Source organism: Lagenorhynchus albirostris, chromosome 3, assembly GCF_949774975.1.
Source record: "Lagenorhynchus albirostris chromosome 3, mLagAlb1.1, whole genome shotgun sequence".
In the NCBI taxonomy this organism is placed as follows: domain Eukaryota; kingdom Metazoa; phylum Chordata; class Mammalia; order Artiodactyla; family Delphinidae; genus Lagenorhynchus; species Lagenorhynchus albirostris.
Window position 1 is genome coordinate 30,852,750 of NC_083097.1, and position 25,479 is coordinate 30,878,228.

At 39.4% G+C, this 25,479-nt stretch overlaps 1 protein-coding gene across 2 annotated transcripts in view; it reads left to right on the forward strand.

The window, feature by feature from the left end:
• The window catches only part of WDR70 (WD repeat domain 70), a 311,717-nt gene extending 291,634 nt beyond the window's left edge, over positions 1-20,083 (forward strand). For both annotated transcript variants that reach the window (XM_060146975.1, XM_060146976.1), the window contains 3 exons: positions 550-666; positions 2,916-3,078; positions 19,904-20,083. In XM_060146975.1, coding sequence (XP_060002958.1) covers positions 550-666; positions 2,916-3,078; positions 19,904-19,991 — 368 coding nt within the window. In that variant the 3' untranslated portion in view covers positions 19,992-20,083. The remainder of the gene's footprint in view (positions 1-549; positions 667-2,915; positions 3,079-19,903) is intronic.
• The last annotated feature ends 5,396 nt before the right edge of the window (positions 20,084-25,479 follow it).

A 25,479-nucleotide genomic window follows, 5' to 3' on the forward strand; every position in this document is an offset into this window, starting at 1 on the left:
TCAGGCACCTCCTTGCATTCAAGGCAACCTTTATCCCAGTTTCAGTGGGATAAGTGTTCCTCCCTTCCGGTTTCTCAGTGCTGTCAACTCCTCCTGAGAGGTGGTCACATTTCAGAAATGTGTGAAGTGATTCCAGTGTTTATGAGGCATCTGAGGAAACTTCAGGGCTGACAGGCAAGCTGTTGGCATTATTTGCATTTGGGTCCTATAAGAAAAAACAAGAGGCAGTCCCATTAAGTGTTTCTTTTCAGAACCACAGAAATTAAGTTTAACTGCTGCCCATGGTCTGGGAGATGGGGAGCCTCACCAATGTTTCTGTGACGGTATTTGACAGCATTTCCTGAGCGCCATTAGTTGCCAGGAGAGGTGAACAGTGAGCCTGGTCTCAAACGAAATTGGCTAATTGGTTGCAATAAGACTGTCTTTTATTATTAGATGAAGGCTGTCATTATGACTTCCATTTCATCGTCATTTACTCATGCGTTAGCTGTGTTTTTGGATGGAAGGGTTATTATCATAATGAAATTTTTCAAATGTGACTTCTCGTAGCTCATGCCTTGCCTATGTTCCGCGAGCCCCGCCAGCGGAGTACAAGGAAACAGCTGGAGAAGGACAGACTGGATCCCCTGAAGTCTCACAAACCCGAACCTCCTGTAGCAGGCCCAGGTGACTGTGATCTAACTAGTGACTTGCAAAGGGGGTTGCGGGGCAGGGTGGGGTAATACATACAGAATTTGGAAGATCTTTTGGGCCTAGATACCTGTCTTCAGAGATTTTAATAAATAGGGGTTTCCAAACGTCTTCTTTTAGCATTGGAAGTTCTTGTGTAAAGATCTGATGCAGAAACCCAGTGCATAAACTGATAAAAATGGAGCTGCTGTGCTGAAGTAGAGAGGAAGCCCGGAGCCCTTTCTGCTTGGTCTCCAACTAGAGCCCTTTAGGTGACCTCGGTTGAACTCTGGGGCTCCTTGGGACCCAGTGTTAAAACCACTGCTCTCAATATTGACTTAATATGGAACACTGGGTACTTTGACCAGAATTTAGGCTGGATTAGGTTTCACACAAGGCAGAAAGTGAACATCATTTAATTCTGTGTTGATAAAATGGAGCTGCTCATTTCCCTAGAAGATGAATAAAAATCCTTAGTGTGAGTTTCTAAGAAAGTAGGTACCAGAAGAAAGCAAGGCAGCATTGGCTATCACATAGCACGTACCTTTGCTAGAATCCCGTTTTCTGTTATCACCTGCATAGTTTCCATTTGTCCTATGTTCACATGCTTAAAGCTTATGACTTGTTCATTCATGTGAACCTGAGTTCTGGACCTGTATCTGTTTGGCCTGACCCTTCAGCATTGAAAATATTTCATATACCAATCTCAGGTTTTTTTCCATTTTCTCTGCCACCATCCTAATCAAAGTTCCTAAATAATATTCTTGCCTGGATTATTGAAAAGCCCTTCTAACTAGGCACCTTCTCAAGTCTCTCTCCTCACCACCCTACCTTCGTTCATCTCACACACAGCCTTTATTCCCAATTCCTGTAGCTTTCGTATTGCTACTGCCCTCAAATCTTCATAAGCTTTACACTGTCCAGTTGCATTTCCAGAGATTGAGTTCTCTTCAGTCTGAATCTAACGCACTTTTTTTTTTTTTTTTTTGCGGTACGCGGGCATCTCACTCTTGTGGCCTCTCCCGTTGCGGAGCACAGGCTCCGGACGCGCAGGCTCAGCGGCCATGGCTCACGGGCCCAGCCGCTCCGCGGCACGTGGGATCTTCCCAGACCGGGGCATGAACCCGTGTCCCCTGCATCAGCAGGCGGACTCTCAACCACTCTGCCACCAGGGAAGCCCCTAACGTACTTTCGAGCTTTACACCTCACCTCTCTCCTACTCTGATCTTCTCACATGACTGTTGGTTCATTCCTGCCCCCAAATGCCCAGTAAACTTGCCTCTTTCTGTACATTTGTATTTAAACCATTCTGCTCATTGGAAATAACCTTCTCTGTCTTCTGAGTTCTCCCACATTGGGTTTATCTCTTCCTACAGACCCCCTCCCCCCACCAGATCAGCCTGAAGAGCTTTCTGCTTCCTCTCCTTCCACTTAGTTACTGGCCATGCGGATTCTTTGGCAGTTATTTCCTGCCTTATAAAATTAATCTTTTAGTGCTACTTGACTTCTCATGTGGTCATGTGGTGTGGTTTTTTGTTTTTCCTTTTTTTTTTTTAATCTTCCTAAAAAGTCATACATCTTCTGAGTACTGGGAACCAGGCTGGCAGTTGGGGATCCAGTGGGGAACACATTCCTGCCCATGTGGAGCTTCCTGTCTAGAGCAATTACAGTACAGTAAAATAATGTGAATCAGTGTGTTCATCTTGTTTTCTCTCCTACAAGGTACTTGGCAGATGGCAAGCCCCAAGATATGTTTGTTTAAATCTAAAATAGCACCTAATGATCATTGGTTATTTTTATTAGTTGAATTTCATGTGTTCGTGCCTGAGGAATTTTTTAAGGCATACACATGGCGAACTATTTGTATTTCTTCCTACATTGGTGTCATTGTGTAAAGTGAGCAACGAAGTCATTTAAAACTGTTATGGGGAAGTTGAGGTTTGGTGATGCCCTACTTTGGTTTTGATGATCATACATGAAAGCTGAAAGGACGGTACTCAGGTACTCCTGAGATTTGTGTGCTTCAAACCAAAGTCTGGTAGAAGCCTCACAGTGCTCAAAACCTTGGTTCTGTAGGGAATGACAAAAATCAGGTAAACCTGAATCCCTGACCCTAGGCTGTCATCCATTTAACCATCCGCCTTGGAAGCCAGCAGTGAGGGATTCTCAACCTGGTCAGATAAGCCCAGTGTACAAAAGGTATATGCTCACTCCATTCCGGATTTGGCTTTTTTCCTTTGGAACAGGTCGTGGTGGCCGGGTTGGAACCCACGGGGGCACCCTGTCGTCATACATTGTGAAGAACATTGCTTTGGACAAAACCGATGACAGCAATCCCCGGGAAGCCATCTTGCGGCATGCCAAAGCAGCCGAGGACAACCCGTATTGGGTTTCTCCAGCCTACTCCAAGTAAGGAAGCAGCCTTTAAAAATAGAAAATGTATTATGTTTAATGAATTGGGAAGAGCGTAACAATGGCTGCTTTGAGGTTCTAGTTTCTCCATATCTTTTTTATTCCTAAGCATGAAAAATGGCCAGGTACTCATGGTCCTGAAACCTAGGCATTTGTTTGTATCTGAGGACTCTAAGCGGTAAATGTTTAAACCAGGCCGGTTCCATTAGATCTATAGCCTAGCATAAACCCATGATGTGAAACCCATTCTACCTGTGATAAAAAAAAAAAAAGAAAGAAAATCACTGCCTGTCTGCCTTATCTTAGTTAGGGAGGGTTAAAAGCAAATGAAAGGAAACAGTTTGTAGAATCTATTATTGAGGATTAACTTTTATTTGTAGAGCTGTGTTTGTAAGTAACACTTAAACATAGGCAGAGTAGAGCCTGCCTGCTCAGATTCCCTCAAATAACTTCGCATGTGTGAACATGTAGTTGTTCTTAAAGCCACTAAACCAGCACATTTATACTAAAGAACAGTAATATTGTAGAATTTGGGGGTTTTACGTTTTTATTGTAAACTAACGTTAGACTCACAGAAAAATCGTAAAAGCAATGCAGAGAGTTCATGTATACTCTTCACCCAACTTCCCCTGATGTTAACACCTTCCATGGCCACAGTACAATTAATTGGCAACACCATGAAATTAACATGGGTACAGTACTGTTAACTGAGCTACAGACCTTATGTGATTTCCCCAGTTTTTCCACTAATATCCTTTCTCTCTTCTACAGTCCTATCTAGGATCCCACGTTGCATTTAGCTGTTACTTTTCCTTTGTCTCCTCCAGTCATAACACTTTCTCAGTCTTTCTCATCTTTCATGACCTTGATGCTTTCAACGAACACTGGTTTGTTATTTTGTACACTTTCTCTCAGTTTGTGTTTGTCTGATATTTTCTCATGATTGGAATAAAACTGTGCATTTTTGACAAAAGTTAACACAGGAGTGACGTTATATCCTTCTCAGTGCATCACATCAGGGGCTTCGTGTCCCTCAGTCTGATGACTGGTGATGATAACTTTGATCACTTGGTTAAGGTGATGTCTGCCAAGTTTCTCCACTGTCAAGTTACTATCATTCCATTTTGAGTTAGTAACTTGCTTGGGAGTAATATTTTAAGACTAGGCAAATCCTGTCTCTCAGACTTCCACTCCCTTGTTTTATCATGCATGGATAGATTTGCCTACAGCAGTTACTACTGTGGTGTTTCCCTAGTGGTGTTTTCTATTTCCCTCTTTTTTTTCTACATTTATTACTTGGACTTCTACTAAAAGGAAGAATTGCTCCTCTCACATTTCTTTATTTTTCAAGTTTTTAAATATAAGTGTGGACTTTAAAATACTTTATGGGTTAAAATCCAATATTATCATTATTTAGTTTATTGCTCACATTGTTCCAGTTTTGGCCAATAGAATCTCCTTCAGAATGGCTCCTTTATTCTTTCAACAAGGTGTGTTTTTTGGTTTGTTAGTTTGTTTGTTTTTTAGCACGTCCTTATTTTCTGGCACCACAAAACGTTCCAGGCTCATCTTTGTTTTTGTTTTCGTTTTGCCACAGTACTAGAATCAACCACTTCTCCAAGGAGCCCTGGCTCCTTTTTGTTGGAGAATGATGTTTAGAAACCAAGAGGTTGGTGCTAGATGTGCTCATTGCTACTAAAATGTCATTGCTTCTAGGTCCTGTCAGCCAGCAAACCTCAGAAATACATGTTTGTATACTAACCTACAGACATACACACATTATTATTTCTTTATGTATCTATCTGTATGTATATTTTAAATAGTATGAGTTTAAACTGATGCCCCTGATTTCAATCCTGTACCACAGGGTTCATTTAACCTTTTCCCTTTGCATATTTGTAACTTCTTTCTCCAATAGTGAGAAACCCAGCTCATATTATCTACAGTATATTTACTTATTTGTTCAATTCTAGTCTACACCTAAAATCGTTTTAGAATTGCTAACCACCACCCGCCCATGAGAAACACTTTTCCTAACTAAATTACAGCATTTGTGTACCGTTCTTCTTGTCTTTTTTATCCTTACAGTGTCTAGTCAAGTTACTTAGCTCTTTTCTTCTCCACTCCCATCAGTGTGGTTATGTTATTCATTTGAAAATGAAGTTAGGCTTATTTTTAGTGTTTATATTCCTTTATATTTTTAGGGTGTGGGTAGGGTATATGAACTGTTACTGTGGTGCTAGGGGTCAGAACTTTAAAAGAGATATACTCAGGGAAGTGTCACTCCCTCTTCGTCCCTGCTCCCCCATTCCAATACCCTTGCTTCTTTCAGTCCTTTTCTCACTCACCCCTATAGGTAACCACTCTGTTTTATCTTCTTTTGCACAAATGTGCAGATCTGTATTTTCTTATATTCCCCTTCTTTCTTACATGAAGGTTAGCATGGTATAAATAGTCTTTTGAGTTTTGGTTTTTTTCGCTTAGCAGTATGCCCTGGAAATCACTCTCCACCAGTTCATAGAGCTCATTCTCATTCTTTTACACAGCTGTATAGTGCTCCGCTGCATGGATGTACCATGGTTTATTCCACCATTCTCCTACATATGGGTATTTAGATTGCACCCAGTATTTTGCAATTACTAACACAGTAAATAAATTTGTGTATGTGTATTTTTGTATTGTTGGAAGCATATTCAGCTTTTCTCTTGATGTTTTTATGTATTGCTAAAGTTTTCTCCTCAATTATGAGAAAGCTGGACTCTGATTACTTTTCAAAACATTTATATGCTAGAAGGAAACCAACTTTATAAACCAGTTCAGCTTACTTGTTATACTGATATTGATCCTCTATCTGCTGATCATTATGAGCTACTTTGCCTAAAAGTAAAACACACTGTCCTAGCTTGGGTTCCTTAAAAGCAGACCCTGAGATAAAGACTCTTACACAGATGATTTAAGCCAAGAAAGTGCACAATATTAAATAAAGTTCCAGGGAGGGTCACTTTGGCTTAGTCCCACAAGGTGATCCTGGAGACCCTGGTCAGAGCACACAGTAACTGGAGTATTTCACTCCAACATCTGTTGGTCCTTGGTGATGGCTAGAGATGGGACCAGGGGAGACATTTCAGGCAGTTCCAGCTATCCTGGGCTTTAGCAACCTGCCGGCAGCCCTCTGACGGAGAGAGGTCGGTGCTGCTGCTGCGAGTGAAAGCACCCTGCAGAAAAATGCTAAAGGGATTTGAGGGCCCCTGGTGGGGAGCACCGCATCCTTTGCTATATGTGTTGTAGCAGAACAGACTTTATTTACTGTGTAACGTCAGTGGTGGATGTTTGCAACATGTATTAATAACCAGACAGTACAGATGGAACATCTCTGAACAAGTAGTTGGATAATATTACAACAGCTAAGAGGGTCATATCAAGGCTGGCCAGCTAAACAGTTTGCATGTAGCCTTCATTTGTATAGAATCTGTGTGTATATAAGCTAATATATGTCAACACATCCTTGGCACTCAGATACGCTTACGGATTATGCCTCTGACACTTCTGTTTTTAATGGAGTAGTTATTTTCTATTATTACTAGGGATCTTTTTATACTTCAGAAAACTTGTTTATAAGCATACCAAAAATTAGCTGAGGAAAGAAGAGTAAACAGAGCTATGGTTTAAAATTTGCCAAACATAATATGTATCATTTTGATAGCAAACTGCTCCAAATAGACGTGTGTACGTTTGTACACAAAGTAAATCATTGAGGTGTCTCCACAAATATTGAAATAATACTGTTTGCTGATTAATGATTGATATTAGCAATATGTAATTCATAGAAAGGTGTCAGAATTACCACTGAAGAAAATGAGACACTGAGAAGGTAACTTTTAGAACCTACTGGATTGCAAGTTATTGCTAGAACCCAAACCAGGAACCTGGCCTTAGAACTTCCAGGTTATTGTTCTAACTTCTAACAACTAATTATCTTGATAACAAGATTTTCATGTCTGAGATTTTAAGTAATACGTGCACACAGTTTTTAAAAAATCCAGCAATACTAAAGCATAGACAATGGAAATTTGAAAGCCTCCCTTTCACTTTAACCCCCAGTTCCTTCGTTCTACCATTTCGAGATACCCACTGCCGACAGGTTCTTGTATTTCCTGCCAGAGAGAGTCCATGTATAAATGAGCAGACATGTGTGTAGAAACATTTATTGTTTAAAAACAGGTATATAACATGTTTTACCAGCTGGTCTTTGTTTTTGATTGTTGGTTGGTTTTTTGCTTTATGTATTACTTGGGAGATTGGACGAGACCCGTTCATACATATCTAGCTCATGCTGTATACTTTCTTGATATTTTCCATTGTGTGATGTATTATGCTTTTCTAAAACAGTACAGTATTGAAGGACGTTTGCATTGCTTTCAGTCTGTTGTTATTATAAACAATACTGAAATTAATATCTTTGGACTCCTTGACCACATATGCAAAACTTCGAGAAATAGAATTGCCAAATCAAAAGATATTTGCACTTTAAATTTGTATACATAGTGCCCAGATTTCTTCCAAAGAGACTTTTTAACCAACTTATTCAATGTATCAGAGCTTCCTTCCCCTCATCCTTCTATCTTTGTCAGTCCATTTGTCAGTCCTTGTATTCCATCGTAGTTTACACTTTCATTAAAAATTTTCTAGGCATCTTTTCTTATGTTAAAAGCCTCTTTTTCCTGTGAACTTTCTATTTATGTCTTTTGCCCTTTTGTCTATTGGTTGATTGGTTCTCTTACCGATTTGTAAGAGTTCTTTATATTAAGGAGCTTAACCCTTTGTATGTCACGTATTGCAGATATTCCTACTAGTCAGTCATTTTTTAAAAAATAAATTTATTTTTGGCTGCATTGGGTCTTCGTTGCTGAGCACAGGCTGTCTCTAGTTGTGGCGAGCGGGGGCTACTCTTCATTGCAGTGTGCAGGCTTCTCATTGTGGTGGCTTCTGTTGTTGCAGAGCACGGGCTCTAGGTGCACGGGCTTCAGTAGTTGTGGCATGTGGGTTCAGTAGCCATGGCTCGCAGGCTCTAGAGTGCAGGCTCAGTAGTTGTGGCGCACAGGCTTAGTTGCTCCGTGGCCTGTCGGATCTTCCCGGACCGGGGCTCAAACCCATGTCCCCTGCACTGGCAGGTGGATTCTTAACCACTGCACCACCAGGGAAGTCCCGTCAGTCATTTTTATTTCTACTGTGTTTATGCCATTTTTCCCCCATGTGAAAAAAATTTATTTTAATGTGGTCAGATTTAGAGGGGTTTGCAGGCATAAAATTATATCATATGCAAATAACTATAAATTCACCTCCTCTTTTCCAATTTTTATACCTGCTATTTCTTTATCTTATCTAGTCGTACCGACTGGTACTGCCAGAACAATATTAAATAATAACAGTGATAGTGCACATCCTTTTCTCACTTTGAACTTGAACAGGATTCAGTTAAAACATATGTAATTGCCCTTTCTGTAGAAGAAATAAAAGTCAAATATCGGCAATCTCATATTGTTCAATCTAATGGTGTTTCTCCGTAAAGCATGACAGCTTTTGAAAACACACACATACAAGATGTTAAAGAAGAATTCATCTCTTTTCATTTTATTTATTCATTCAACAAAGATTTATTGAACACCTACAGTGTGTCAGGTACTAAGTTGTGGTTTATGGAGCTTATATTCTAGTGGGCAGAGAGACACAATAAGTAAATCTATAAGTGTTAGGTGGTAGCAAGTACAGTGAAGAAAAATAAAATAGGGATAAGGGGACATAGAGTAATCAGGGAGGAAGAGGGGTGCTATTTTTAGATATGGTGATCAGGATAGAACCTCTGCCAGAGTGATCTTTGACTTGAATGAAATGAGGGAATGAGCTGTGCAGATATCCAAGGGAAGAGCATCCTATACGAAGAAAACACTGTACAAAAATGAGAGGCATGTTCATCTGAAATAGATGCTGAATATTATTGAATTCCTTTGTTGTGTCTCTGTGTATTTCTGCTTTATTTTTGTTTTGTTTTGTTTTTGGGGGGTTTGTTTTGTTTTGTTTTGTTTTTGGCTGCACCTCGTGGCTTGGCTTGCAGGATCGTAGTTCCCTGACCAAGGGACCAAGGATCGAACCCATGTCCCCTGCAGTGGAAGCTCGGAGTCCTAACCACTGGACTGCCAGGGAATTCCCTCTGTATTTCTACTTTGATCAATGAATATGATTATATTACAAAATTCTAGTATTGAATCATCCTCACTTCTTTGGTATGACCCTCACATGCTTATGGTTTGTTCTTTGTCAGGTGTTAGGCTGCCTTCCTAAAAATTTTGTATGCTTTCCTTTTCTGTATGTACTCTCAAACTGTTTTGAATACCATTAAATCTACTTTGTAAAAATTTGATAGCATTTACCCATAAAACTGTCGAAGCCTGGTGCTTTTGTGGAGGGGAGGGTGAGTAGTAATTCCTTAATTTTTCTCTTTCTTTTCCATCCCCTTATGGTAAGTAGACTATCTGGATATCCTGACTCTTCTGAGTCTGCTTGGTAATTAATATTTTCTTGGAAAAAATTCATCCAGATTTTCAACCTTCTTTAACTAGAATTAATTGAAGCAGAAATTGGTTTTGTTCATTGGTTTCTGTTACCTAATGACATTTTCCTGCATTGTAGGTGGCTTAGTGATATCTACAATTGAATAATATGCTAGTTTAATAGTAGCTCTGCAAAATGGGTAGAACAGGTATTGTCATATCCTTACCTTACATGTGAGGAGACTGAAACTTAGAGACTTGCAATTCACAGTGATTGCAATTAGAATTAGACTTCATTTCTCTTGATCCCTAATTTAATGAGCTTTTCAGAGGACTGTGATCTCTCTTAATATACACCTTTCTACTGCTGCATTTTGCTCCCATCTCTTTCCTTCCACTCAGTTTTGTCACCTTACATTTACTGCATACTAAGTTCATGGCACTGTCTGTGGCATGTGATTTGTTAGCCAGAATTGCAGTGCAGTTTCTCCTGTGTTCACCTGCTACAGTATACTGTTTACTGCCAAGTGGCAGTGTTTGAAGGGAAGCTAATATTCAAAAGGATCTTTTCATAAAGGTCACTGTAATCGAGAATGTGTGTCTGGTTGTTTTTCTTCCCTGCAGTTGACTTGTGTCAGTGATGAAATGAAGATTTACTGTATCTTGCTTTATCACAGGAAAGCACAACTAGGTATTACACAAATCTGCCTGCTTGCACATGACACTCACCTTTATTCTCCAGTGATGAGAACAAAGAGTCTTTTAACACTTTACCTTTATTGTTGAGTATTTAAGTTTCATTCCTGGCACTCACAATGTAACAACCATGAAAGTTTTAAAACACAGCAGGATCACAGAGGACTCTTGTTTAGCTATGCATGGGAAGATTCAATTACAGTTTCTTGTCAAAAGATGTTGCTGGAGGGAGGGGAAAGGAGCCAGCTGGGGAGTGGGCAGGGTAAAGATCCAGAATGCTATTAGCTTACACATCAACAGGGATAGTTGTGTGTGGGAACCTGAACCCTGGCCAGTAGCCAGACAGCCTGACAGTTCTGTCAGCCATGGTCACTTTCCTTGCCAGATAAGCTGCCATTATTGCTGGTTCAGTCAATTTAATTTTCAGTGTGCATGTCTTGTCTGATACGGGATACGTGGATATGTGTGTATATGCATTAAAATATCATTCCCATCTATAAAGGATACGTTTAAGTCATGTTGGGTTACTAGGCAATATTTAAAGAGATCACCCTTTGAGTGAGTAAAGATTTATATATTATTTGTGCCAGGAAGAGACATAAACCCACAGAGAAAAATAGTACTTTTTTTTGTGAGTTATGGTTACATGACTGATATCACTGACCACCGTATTCCTATGTAAGGGCCAGTGTTTCTCAAAGTGATTTTGTGGACTGTCTGTGTCAGAGTTGAGGGTAAGAGTGGGAAAGTTAAAAATTCAGATTTCTAGACTTCACCCCAGGCTCATTTAGACTGAGAGATTGGGGCTGGGAATCTGCATCTTAAGAAGTTCTCCAGGTGATTGATTATTTTGCACACTAAAGTCTGGTAATAATAAAAAAGAGTAATTATTTAAAATAAAGTACAAGTGATTAGCCCTTCTGAAAATTCAAATATATGGAATAGATTATTTTGATTATAGAGATTCATACTGAAGATAGTTCATTTACATAGAAGAGTATTTCCCCCAGGGTTTTTAAAAAAACAGCAAGCTGCTATGTTGTATTTAAGATGCAAATTATTTTATCAAATATATGCCACATATAACTTTTGAAAATATGAAGTGAGGAACACCTGATAGCCAAAAGCAAGGTATATGGTAATAATGACACTTTTATATGGTAATGTAAAAACTTTATATATTATTCATTTAATCCTCACAACAGTCCTATGAGGAAAGTGGTATTATTGCTCCAATTTTACGTATGAGGAAATTGAGGCTTATAACTTGACCAAAGCCATACAGATAGCAAGAGGCAGACTTGGGACTTGAACACAGGTGGTCGGGCTTCAAAGTCAAGCTTCTGCTTTTGACTACTACAGTGTACTGCTTCTCATCACAATGCAACTGATGATAGTTATTGGAAAAGTTGAATAATAGTGAAGCCGAAAAGACTGTTGTGTGGCATAGTGGAAGAATGCTAGACTAAGAATCGGAAGTCCTGGGGTTTAATTCCTGCTCTGAGACTCACGCACCTTCACTGAGACTATTTCGCCATCTATGAAGTAAGAGAGTAGAGTTACACTAATGCCCAGCTTTCATATGTGTTTTTGAGTAGAAATTGTGGCACACCGTTACATGTTTCATAAAGGTGAGCTTAGAGAGGGCATTTTGACGTTACCTGGGCTGCCTCAGGCCTGTGTGCTCTTCAAAGATTTAATCATTCTAACTTGTTTACCCACTTACTGATAAAGTAGCTAATGGTGATTTTAGAGGGTTCCTTTTGTTTTTCCCTCTTTTTCTTTTTTTTTCCCCCAGTTTCCACAGGTTTCATGTATGTCCCTTTCTCCACCCTCACCCAGTCTTTGAACTCTCACACAAGCATAATGAGTTAGTATGTCCTACTTAATGAGTCTGAGATATTTTTTAGCTATTTTTAGCTATTTTCCAAAATATTATGTGTTCACTTCCTGAAGAAGATAGAACATTCTTTATCTGGAAATATCTTGTTGCCTCTCATCTTCTTATGCATCCCTAATATTTTTTATGTGTAACTGAATCACTTTGCTGTACGCCTGAAACTAACACAACATTGTTAATCAACTATGCTCCAATATAAAATAAAAATCAAAAATAAGTAAATAAATAAACAAATAAAAATTATCTTTGATTAGCTCTTCACCAGAAAGAAGGGACCATTTCAAGTGGAATCTTTTGGTCAAGCCTTTATTTAATCTTAATAATTCTGCAATTGTGACGACTGGGTCAGAGTTCATCTGGGCCGTATTCATTCTAACAGGGTTAACAAGTGTGTCAGATTGTCAAGTCATGGCTATAATTGACTTTGGCTTTGAGGTTTTCCTTCATAATAAACAATGGGCTCTGAGCCAAAAAAGCTTGTGGTTGATAGTCACATACTGATGATTAAGTAAGTATTACAAGTGATTTCCCCTCGTACTCATTCTGTTACCCTGGAGCTCACTTTATGCTTTTTGAATGAATCATATCAGGAGAATATCCATAACTAAAAAGAATTTGCCCTGTGGACTTCCCATTGCAGCCAAAGACATTTTGAGACTTCTCTCTGGCCTGAGCATTCAAGGAGTGTAGAAAGCCTAGGTTAGAGCTTAGTCAGAAGAGAAAGGACAGCCTTTGAATCTTTGAAAGGACACTTTGAATCTCTTACACAAACATTGTATCCAAAAAATGCCCTTCGAAAAGATTACAGAGGGAATTTTTATTCATTACTGACTGTTCTATGCAAAATTCCTCTGGATGGAAACATTGAAGGTGGGACTCCGTTTCTGTTGGGCTTCTATCATTCTTCTGTAACACACAGTTGCTGGAAAAGACTCCCTTTGTACAAATAACTTTGAGAATTCAGTTTAAAAAATGTTCCAAGGGGGAAATTAATCAGCACAAAGTATCAGCTATTCAGAATGTATAGATTTGAGAAAGACATTTGCTTAAGCTTTTATATGTACTTCATGAAATATTAACTATTAGCAAATGCAGAGTTTACTGAAGCTAAAACAAAAAACCCATCAGCCCTCCTCTGATTATTTAATGGTTAGCAGTAAATAACTATGTTGCTATCTAATCTGCTCTCCTTTTCTTGGTAACTCTAGTAAACAAGATGACATATATAGTCAAGTGAAAAATGTTTACTATTTGCCAAGTGAGTTAATCAAACTGGAAAATACAAGTTTCACATCAGCCTTCTGTAAGTTTAAGTTTTCAGTTAACACTTAGAAAAATGGGTAAATGTAGACAGTAAATCAATGAAATAAATAGTCTGGATAAAGCTGATTTCAATAAGGTGGATACTTTAATGGTTCTCAGCGAGGCTTACCTTATCCCCATTAACCTGTTGAGCACACACAGTGCTTTGGCTTAATGGAATGTTCCCCTTACCTTCTTTTTCTTCAGGTCAGTCCCTTTGTAGGCTTTCGTTTTGGGCAACTGAGGTAAGTCTGCCATGAGGTTGTACATTTGAGTTGACAACTTCCTGTCTCTTGAGAAAGGAGGTAATAGAATTACGCAGGAACCGCTTAAATAGGAGGAGACAGGGAATGGCTGGTAATGGAAATGCTTTCTTGAAGCAGTAGAATATATTTTTTGCACATTTTTTATTTATATGTGTATTTCTTGAGTTACTGCCATGTCTTCAGTGCCCATTTGGTTTGGTTTGTTCTACTTTTCCTCATGGAAGCACCCAAAAGAGTCTATGTTAAGATCAGTGTATAAATTCCATTTCTTCAAGCAGCCCAGAAAGGAATACATTTTATGTCGCCAGTGACAAGGTTAGAAGGGGCTTAGAGGGTTTTGTTGTTTATTTGTTGGTTTTCTGTTGGTTTTAAAAGTAGGAATTTCTGGACCAGCTTTTAAGTGCTCTCAAAACATTTTATCTTTTTGTATGTGTCATTTTGCTCTTGCTTGACATTGTTGATTTATTTTTATAGTAGTTTTCTATGTCAAGGGCAAATTAGGCCACCCCCAAGGAAGAAATCTCCTGGTTCTGTTCCTAACTCTGCTGGAAGTTGCCTAATCATCTCTGTTCTTCATTGTCTTGAAAAGTGGTGACTAAAGAAGTCTGTTTTAAATGCCCTAAATAATCCTGAACTGGTTTTATTTTTTATTTTTTTGGTCTTCCTCATATATGGATTTCCAAAAAATCTCAAAAGAAAAACTGCTGGAAATAAATTTAAAGATAAAAATTGCTGACAAGAAAGAATAGCTACAAATTTTAAAGCTGTAATTCTCTCACTTTGCTTCTATAAAACATTGGCATTCCCTAGACTAGACAGAGATATTCATTGTGCTAAAGTCAGATAATATTTTTTTGAAGAACCTGGTCTTTATTCAGCAGACGACATACAGCTCTTATGGAAGGTGCTGAACTATGCTGTAAGAATGTTGGTTTTGGGGGCAGGATGGATTGGAATGAGGGAACCTTCCTTCCGTGGGCCACGTCTCCCTTCACCTCCGCATGCCATACTCCTGCGAATGAAAGACTGCTCCTTAAAGGGTGGCCCTGTGAGACTGAAACCTCAGGCTTCATTCCTTCACCAAGCCTTTAGTAGCATCATACAGGGCCAGCTTCTCTAGATGTGAAAAATATTTTCCTGCAGTTGGAGGAAGCTCATCATGTGTAAAAGTTTATGTTAAGAAGACAGATTCTTACTCCACAGTCTGGTCTCAGCGCCCTGCTTTCAGAGCCTTTCTTTCCCAAGCAAGGGGAGGGATGGAACTGCCAGCAGACGCTACTCACAGTGTGCTCCACCAGCCAGTGCTGACAAGATACGCTTAGAAAATTTTATAGCAATTTGATATATTTATCGAATCTAATAAAAATTTTGGATCTGTATTTTGTAGTCTTTTAATTTTTCTAGAAATATTTATCTGCAAGTGGTGGGAAATTAGAAAACACAGTCTGGCCTTGCACCACAAATGGTTTGAGAAGCACTGCTTTAGGCATGGCCCCAAGTTGGAGGCTAAGGCCCTTTCCAAGGTGCCCCCTTTTTTGTCCCAGGAAGGGGGTTCATTCTTCCTTATTCCCAAGTTCAGGAGCCTACTCTTGTCTTTTTAATTTTGGTAAAATACACATAACATAAAATTTACCATCTTAACCATTATTAAGTGTACATTTCGGTGGTGTTAAATACATTCACGTTGTTGTGCAATCTCCAGAACTCTTTTCATCTTGCAAAACTGAAATTCTGTACCCACTAAATAACCACTCTTCACTTTAATCTGTTGATTTCGTCTTTTGATGTACAGTTTTTAATTTTGATGCAGTCCAGTTTACCTATTTTTGTTGTTGCCTGTGCTTTTGGTGTCATGTCAAAAAAATCATGGCCAAATCCAATGTCATAAAACTTTCCTCTATGTTTTCTTCTGAGAGTTTTATAGTTTTTTCTCTTAGGTTTGGGTCTTTGATCGATGCTGATTTAATTTTTGTATATAGTGTAAGGTAAGGGTCCAGTTTCATCGCATATGGATATACAATTTCCCCAACATTATTTGTTGAAAGGAGCCTAGTTCTTACACTCAGTTATTATCTACCTGGGCAGCGAAATGAAAGGAAAAGTGGTATGCAAGCATTGCTGGGAAAATTTGGACACTGATTTATGCCTTGATTTTGGAAGTTTGGGGAAGGGGAGCATGGCTGTTGAATGCTAAGTGGAACATGAAAGCTAAGTGTCATGATTTGATGTTGTGTATACATAATATGGCTATTTTGCTGACAACATTTTTATTAGTTCAAAAGTGGAATTTAAAATAAATTCATGTAGTTTCACAAAGGAGACCATTCAACCTTCCAAACAAGTTGCTATCCCTTAAGTTAAAATACCTGGAGAGGAAAAGGAAACTGTCGTGGTCTGGTAATTGAAAGTGACAGTCGAAGTGACCCTGGTATGAACATTTTCTCAGTGAATTTTGCTGAGTTCAGTGCTCAGGGCGAGGGAGGTTACCTCCTTTGAAAACCTAATCTCTTTCTTTTCCTTTTGCCTTGGCTTCTAGGAAATTTAGTGCTAAGTTTTATGCTCAGTTACATACCTTTTTGTTCTTTTGTTCTTGACCTTTGACTCATTTTTTTGTTTTGACTTTCTTTATAAGTTAGTTACAATAAAGTACAAAATGCACCCATTTCAAGTCTTGACAAATGTATACACCTGTGTAATCACCACTTCAATCAAGATTATAGAATGTCTCCGTTCCCCCAAAATGTTCTCCCATGCCTCTTTGCCGTCATTACTCCCTTTCTGCCCCTTGTTAAATAGTTCCATTGATTCTGTGCCCTTCAATGTTAGCCACCAACCTACTAAAAATACTTCTGCAAGTAGGTGGATTATTTTAAAAAGTGACTACATAAATGAAATAGCCTTTTCAAGCTCTAGGTTTTCTTCCCGTGACCTGTCATTCAGTTTCCTTTTTTATATCCAAAAAAAGCAGCACTGTAACTTCTTAAGTACTTAAGTCTCATTGCAGCTAACATTGATGAGCTATGAAGCATTGCCAGGTATCTTTAGAAGATCATGTTATTTTTATTCCCTTAGAAATTAAGTAGCTAATTCTAAGGACTGTTTTTTTTAAACTTCCAACACATTTTATTACAAAATAGGTAGAAGAACATTATCTCAGAATAAAGGACAGTCATTTAACTTAAACACATTTTAACTCATGGTAAAATTCACAGTATTGCCTTTGGGGTTTTTGTTTTTGCAATTTTTGGAATGTATGGTTACAAACATCCTTATTACACACAGCACCGTGGATGATGCTGAACGGAAGAAACCAGGCACAAAGTAGTGAACACTCTAGGCATCATACAGAGACAGGACAGACACAGGTGGGGCTGATCTGTGTGGCCAGAAGTCAGGATATGGTTACGCTGGGTCTGGGGTTAGTAACTGGAAGGGAGTATGAGGGGCTTCGGAGGTGCTCGTCATACTCTGTTTCTTCATCTGGGTGTTGGTTTCATGACATGTCCAGTTTGTGAAGATCCAGAAAAGAGTACATTTATGAAATATGCACTTTTCTATTTGTATTATACTTGAATTAATGTTAAAACACACACTTCATCATTGTCTACCCTGGGGCTTTAGTCCTTTGGGACCCACTAATCAGGTTCAACCTCCACATTTGGTGGAGGAGGAAACTAAACCCCTGAGAGGGGAAACACCTGTTCCAGGTGACAGAGCATGTCAGTGGCCAAACTGGGAATGAATCCCCCACCTGAGGCTTAGCTCAAGGACTACTTACAGCTTCAGGCTTCCAAAGGATTTTTTAAACCAGACAAATTTGTTCCTGTACAGGTTTGTCTATACCCAAGGGCTCGACATCTTTGCCAGAAGACGAAATATGTCATGAGCACCAGTTGCCTTGTTGTAGCATCTTAGAAAGCCAGTGGCCTGCTTTCTAGTAATTCAGCAACTCATGACCTATGAAAATCTGCAGCTGGTTTTGGAAATGTTAGGGCTATGACTTGTTTATAGATGTCATAACAGTGTCTTGAAGTGACAACAAGAAATATAACCAACTGGATTGTGTATGGGGACAGCTTGGGCTCTCTAGGCAGGTAACTGGAGAGACAGGAATTGTGACTGACTTATGCATGAGGAATTCTAGTACATGCTTGCATCAGAACAACATCAGCGTGGAATGTGGATGGTTTATACTTCTTCCCCAGGATAATAAAGGAAGAGCAAGAAGTCATGTAAGGGTTTTTTTATTTTCCTTCCAGTTTTATTGAGATATAATTGACATACAGCACTGTATAAGTTTAAGGTGTACAGCATAATTATTTGACTTACATGGATCATGAAATGACCGCAATAAGTTTAATTAATGAACATCCATCATCTCATACAGACACAAAATTAAACAGAAAGTTTTTTCCCTTGTGATGAAAACACTTAGGATTTACTCTTAACAACTTTCATATATAGCATAAAGCAGGGTTAATTATATTTATCATGTCGTACATTACCTCCCTAGTACTTATTTGTCTCCTAACTGGTAGTTGTTACCTTTTGACTGCCTTCCTCCAATTCCCCCTCCCTCAATCCCCGCCGCTGATAACCACAAATCTGATCTCTTTTTCTATGAAATTGTTTGTTTGTTTGTTTTGAAATACAGTTGACCTAAAACACTATGTTAGTTCCTGGTACACAACATAGAGATTTGATATTTCTATACATTTCACAGTGAGCATCATGATAAGTCTAGTTACTATCTATCATCATACAAAGATATTACATAATTATCAACCCTATTCCCCACTCCATACATTTCACACCAGTGTCTCATTTATTTTATAACTGTAAGTTTGTACCTCTTTATCTCCCTCACCTATTTCTCTCCTCCCTATACCTCCCCTCTGGCAGCCACCTGTTTAGTAATATAAGGTTTTAACCCTGTTTCACTTGCCAAATAAAAGGAATTATTGACATTATTTTTACCATTCAGCAATTACCTTACTATTATGAATTGAACTCTAAATGATGATGTAAGCTAAAGTATTTCATCTTCAGATATCATGCTTTAATGTTTCCTCATAATGCAGTAGAGCTGCTTTTAAAAGGAAATCAGGGCTTCCCTGGTGGCGCAGTGGTTGAGAGTCCGCCTGCCGATGCAGGGGACACGGGTTCGTGCCCTGGTCCGGGAGGATCCCGCGTGCCGCGGAGCGGCTGGGCCCGTGAGCCATGGCCGCTGAGCCTGCGCGTCCGGAGCCTGTGCTCCGCAACGGGAGAGGCCACAACAGTGAGAGGCCCGCGTACCGCAAAAAAAAAAAAAAAAAGAAAGAAAGGCTTAAAAGGAAATCAGCAGTAGCATGACTGAAAGGGGCATAAATTATGACCATTTGATATGTTCTTGCAATTATTTTCTGTGTGAACGATGTAAAAAGGAGTGTCACTGAACCAGGTATGTTTACAAAACACAGCAGGTCCTAATGCGAAGATTGCTTGATGTACCGTGTGCCAGTATTACAGCGGTGATACGCAGTGATATGTCCTAAAATGCTGGTCATTTCCGTGCGCTGATCTGGGTGTTTGGTGGAAGGAATGTTCATTTGTTTTGTTTTTTATTTTTGCTGCCAGGCTCAAATTACTATATATGTTATCTATTATTTTAAACTCATTAAATAAGAAAACTGTTGACTCAGATTCTCCTGTTTGTGTGCACCATAATCACGTGTACTTGGACTGCTGTACTTAAGTCTAGGAACAGCCCAGGGAGTTATAAATAAAGACTGTGTAGATTCTTGCTTGGTGACTATAGTTTGGCTCCCCCGAGCAGTACTGGTTAAACTGAGGGTGGTTAATGGATGTATGAGTTTCCACTGACTTTGATAACATTTTCATTTTATTGAAGGAAAGGACAACATACATAGTCTGCCACAGAAGGAAGAACCTTTAAAAGAATCTGAACATAATTAAATTTCCATTATCCTTTTCTTTGCCAGAAGTTTAATGCTTATCTACTAATTGAGATATAATTGATTCCCCAAATGTGCTTCCACTTGTTGAAAGTAGCAAAGTCTAATGCACACTTGCTGACTAAATTTTTCCTCTCCTCTTTAACTTTCTTTTAGGACTCAGCCCAAAACCATGTTTGCCCAAGTTGAATCTGATGATGAGGAAGCAAAGAATGAGCCGGAATGGAAAAAACGTAAAATTTGAGGAATCTCATGTGAGAGCTGTTTGCATGAGGGGGAGGGATATTGAACAGGTTTGGGTTTTTTTTTTAATGAAATAAAAAGACATTTTTATGATCAGGTTTTTGTCCTTTGTATTATTGAACCATTCAAAAGATTGGTAGCTACTCTTCAGTAAAATTGTGCTTACATTTTCTTACCTACAACTATTAAACCGTATTATAAGTAAATAAGAAACGGATTCTTAGCTTATTACCAAGTACTTTAGGTATTTGGAAACTTTATTCAACAGTGATTGGTCTTGTACAGATTGTTATAACCTTGGGGGAGGGAAAGGTACATTGAGATGTACGTCTGTCTTGAGCAATTCTAGGAGCACAACATGGAAATGGACATCAAAACGTTTAATATCTCTGTATAATTTCACAGCAGTTGTTTACATGACTAAATATGTAGAATTGGAGTTCAAACTAAAAGTATTGCCATACTAGGAAAGAATGTGTATCTGATTATCTTTCAACATCAGAAAGCAGTGATTAGGACTTAGGAAGCAGGCTTTGAAGTCAGACCGATGTGGGTTCAAATCCAGGCTCTGCTCTTTACTGTGTGGGTCACCTTGGGAGAGTTATTAAGCGTCTCTCTTCTAGACTCAGGTGATAATAGTGTAACCTTGATAGGTTTGTCAAAAGAATAAGACATCCTTGTAAAGCGTTTAGTATAGCACCTGACACGCAGTAAATATACACTAAATATTTGCTCTTTTAAAATAGAGCTAATGATATTGACTTTGCCTGATTTTTATCAGTATTAATTTTAAAAAGTATAGAAATGCTTTGTAAATGTAAAAGCTGTATAAGTAGAAGACATTAAAAATCATTCTGAATGGTCTTTGTGCTTTTGACTAGAAAACTAAAACAAAAGTTGGCAGTTTGTCCAAAGTAATAATGAGTCAATAGAATAAAATCCTATTTCATTCTCAAGCATGAAAAGGGCCACTTGTGTTGTGAGTAACAGTAAGAAAATCATCTTCGTGCTAAATTTGCCTTTTTCTCCCCTGACTTCACATCGACCTGGGGTAGTTTTTGCGTGTCAAATCATCTCCACTAGACAGCTCAGGTTTTTTAATACTCTTGCCTTCTGCCCTCCTGCTCTCATCTGTCCCAGTGAATTAAATAGGTATGAAAGTGAATGATGGCCCAAAATGTGTATCAGAAAGCTCCTGGTTCTACAAGCCTCACATACTACACTCCCTGACACCCTTCCCCCGAAATCTTTTTTAACAACCCCTTGAACTCACACAGATTTTTTTGCGTCTACAGTTCTGAGGTGGCAGTGGGCATTCTTCATAGATAAATCCTAAAAAGCTTCATTCTTGTAAGCTATTTTCTGTCCTTTTCTTCTCCCATCCCCATCTTCATCCCATTCCCCTTCCCTTGTCACCTAGCTTAATAGGTAAGAAGAGGAAGAACTAACGTTTGCTGAGTGCCTACTATCTGATGACTACTCTTTTAAGCTCTTTACCTGCATTAGCTCATTTAATCCTCACAAAAAAACTCATGAATAGGTAAAATTGCTAAACCCACTTTATAGACGAGACAGAAGAAGTCCAGGATATCAAATAATCTGTCCGAGATTACATTTATGGAATACAGTATGAAGATACCCAAGATCCCTAGACATCAGTAGTTAAAAAGGTACTGCCCCAAATTTCCTATTCTTGTTGAAATACACTTCATCCAAAATCAATTACAGACTAATATTTTGTTCCAGCTGCTCAGGATTTGTAAATTGATTGCTTCTTGGATAAAATTAAAGCATTTTATGTTTTTTCCCGTCTTAACATAAACATTGCACCATATGGAAGTATTCGTCGTGCACAGCCCAGAGTTGCAGTGGAGGGCTGGAGGGAGGAACAAAAACTTGATCAGAGTGGTCTTGGCAGAGTCTGCTATGAGGTAAGGGAAGGGAAAGGCACATTTAGCACGAAGATGGTTTTTCTCATTGTTACCCACAGCACAAGTGGCCCTTTTCATGCTTGAGATTATCTATCTCACTCGGGAGAGTTTTGTAAAAAAAATGATTTTTTTCCACACGAGATTATCAAAATACACATAAGAATTTCCAGTCTCGATTTTGGTGACCAAGGACCTGAGAGCTGGGACTGGACAAAGAGTGGGTGCTCATTTCATCTGTTGTTTCAGTGCCAGGATGTTGACCCCCCACCCCCAACCCAGGCCTCAATTCTCTGACCCCATATAACCTTGTATTCCTGGTCCCGGTCAACTCCATTTCTGTTTGCTCGAATAAGGAGCTCGAAGGTCATAATAATGACCCCTCCCTCACCCCCACTCCCACCTCATTTAATCACTTGCCAGTTTCTATCCGTGCTGTCTTCTGAATCTCTGGTATTTGACCTCCATGTCTTTCCCTACTGCCCCGACTAGAACTGAGACCCCCTTTTATCCCTCACCAGGACCTCAGGAGCCTCACTTCCAACTCATCTCTCTGTTTTGCATTTGGTCCTCATCTAATCCATCTATTTTTTTTTTTTTTAACTCTGCCCATCAGAATTAGCTTTCTAAAACCAAACGCCCTCGTTTCGTTCCTCTGCTTAGAGCCTTCCAGAGGCTCCATGTTCTATCTCTAACCCATTTGTGCGGCCCTGAGGGCATCAACATCCAGGATTCGGACATCCAGGATTTGGACATTCAGGATTCGGCCTCTCGTGGTCTTTCTTCCTTTAACTCCAGCTGATCATACACATGCTTCTGAGATCCACCGGCACTGACCCCGGAGGTACCATGCTCTTTGGCACCTGAATGCCTTTGCACATGTCCCTTTGTTGTCTGCCTGTTTGTTTTTGAACATGGGAACCACTTCACCTTCTCTGACCAGTCTTCCATTACCCATCCAGGCCTACAATTATTTGCTCCCTCCTCTGCCCCCATAGTTGCTTATGTATCTCTCCACTACAGCCTTCTTTTATGTTGCATCGTAAATGTGTACGTGTGTGTGGCTCGTGGGCCTGAGTGTGTCTGTTTCCCCCACTGGGAAGTAGATTGTAAGAACTAAAATACATTGGGTTCTGTGAATATTTAATGAGTTTGTTTCGAAAAATGAGAGGAGCCATATTTTATTCACATTGGTATTTCTTGATCCTAGCCCTGTGAAAGGGCTTAAAAAGGTGCTCATTAAATATTTAGCAGAGGGAAAGGAGAGAAAAGGATGGGGAGAGAATGAGGTGTGAGAAGTGCTTCTGCCTTGCAGATGGGAAGGAGTAATTTTTTTTTTAACATCTTTATTGGAGTATAATTGCTTTACAGTATTGTGTTAGTTTCTGCTGTATAACAAAGTGAATCAGCTATACATATACATATATCCCCATATCTCTTCTCTCTTGAGTCTCTCTCCCTTGCACCCTCCCTACCCCACCCCTCTAGGTGGTCACAAAGCACTGAGCTGATCTCCCTGTGCTATGCGGCTACTTCCCACTAGCTATCTATTTCACATTTGGTAGTATATATAATTCCATGCCACTCTCTCACTTTGTCCCAGCTTCCCCCTCCTCCCCGTGTCCTCAAGTTCATTCTCTACATCTGTGTCTTTATTCCTGTCCTGCCCCTAGGTTCTTCAGAACCTTTTTTTTATAGATTCCATATATATGTGTTAGCATACGGTACTTGTTTTTCTCTTTCTGACTCACTTCACTCTGTATGACAGACTCTAGGTCCATCCACCTCACTACAATAACTCAATTTCGTTTCTTTTTATGGCTGAGTAATATTCCATTGTATACATGCACCACATCTTCTTTATCCATTCATCTGTCGATGGACACTTAGGTTGTTTCCATCTCCGGGCTGTTGTAAATAGTGCAGCAATGAACATTGTGGTCCATGACTCTTTTTGAATTATGGTTTTCTCAGGGTATATGCTCAGTAGTGGGATTGCTGGGTTGTATAGTAGCTCTATTTTTAGTTTTTTAAGGAACCTCCATATTGTTCTCCATATTAATACCGAAGCTTGGTCCATATCCCAGCTGGCTGCTTTACCTTTCTGTGTTGGGATTTACACAGGTAACTGGGTTGTACACAGGTAACTGAGTTGTTCACAGGTAACTGTTGTTGGCTCGAGGAAGAAGCAGGATTGTAAACAGCTGTCAATGCTGTTACAGGGTTGGCCCAACAAGACATAAGCCACCATGACGCTTGTCCTGAGTCACCAAAGATCTGAGATACCATAGCATGGGGTTCTTAACCTGGGCAGGGTGTCAGCGAACCCCTTCAAAAAACATAGCATGTGTTGCCTTTGCTCATGTACATCTTTCTGTAGAAAGGATCTCTAGCATTAGTTAAGACTCTGGGATATTAGGTGTTGCTAGCAGCTCTTTCATCTCCCAAGAGGACTGTGTAGAATTGGGCCATTCTGACTTGAAAACCAGAACATAACTCTCATACACATTCACAAACACACAAAATACCAGACAAAACAAACTAAACTAAAAACTCTAACACATTGTTCTTAATCTTAGGCAGTTAATCTTATTGCTTTGTAGACCTTACCTTTATTCTTTGAAAGATTATCAGCCTTCTGTCCCACTAAGAACTGAAGAGTTCAGCTTCATGATGACATGAAGGCAGCATCCAAAGGTGAGCATTTCTTTATGTGATCTAAGAGCATATATTATGAGACTTGGGCCAATTTGGGAAAGATTTTAAGAATCAACATGACTATATCAGGCAACTGTGAGCCCTTCTGTGTTTGATAACCCAAGACTCGGATATGGTAGGAGGAAGGGAGGGCAACTGCTTAGATGTATAAATACAGCCTGGGTCAGAAGTCCTTTAGAGGTGATGTTTCATCCATTTATCAGCCTTCTTGTGTGGGAGGAGATCAGGAAATGGAGGGTTGTTAATAGACACTTTTGAAAAGTATCCATCTGGAATGGGGGATACCACAAGCCACCATGACCAGCGCTCTAATTTTTACTTGATACCCTCACCAAAGAATTGAGAGAAGACCAGGCCAGGAGCAAAGTGCCTAAAGATGAGATTGTGTGTGTGTGTGTGTGTGTGTGTGTGTGTGTGTTTAGAGGTCTATAGGTAGAGAAGGGGCTTTGAGGACAGAAGTTTGCTATTCTAAGTAGTTTTCTGAATTATCAGAGAGTTTATATTAGGGGTCAAAATTGATTTGTAATGGTGATAAAAGATGGCCACAAGTTCTTTGACATTTCTCCCGTCAAGAAGATCCCCTCCCCTTAAATCTGAGCAGGCTGTGTGATGACATGGCCAACAGAACATGGCAGAATTGGTGCTGTTGCTAGCTACCAGGACCAGGCATTAAGAAACTTGCAGTTTCTACTTCTTTTCTCTTGGAGCACTTGTTCTTTTTTTTTTTTTTTAATAAATTTATTTATTTATTTTTGGCTGTGTTGGGTCTTCGTTGCTGCACGCGGGCTTTCTCTAGCTGCGGTGAGCGGGGGCTACTCTTTGTTGCGGTGCACGGGCTTCTCG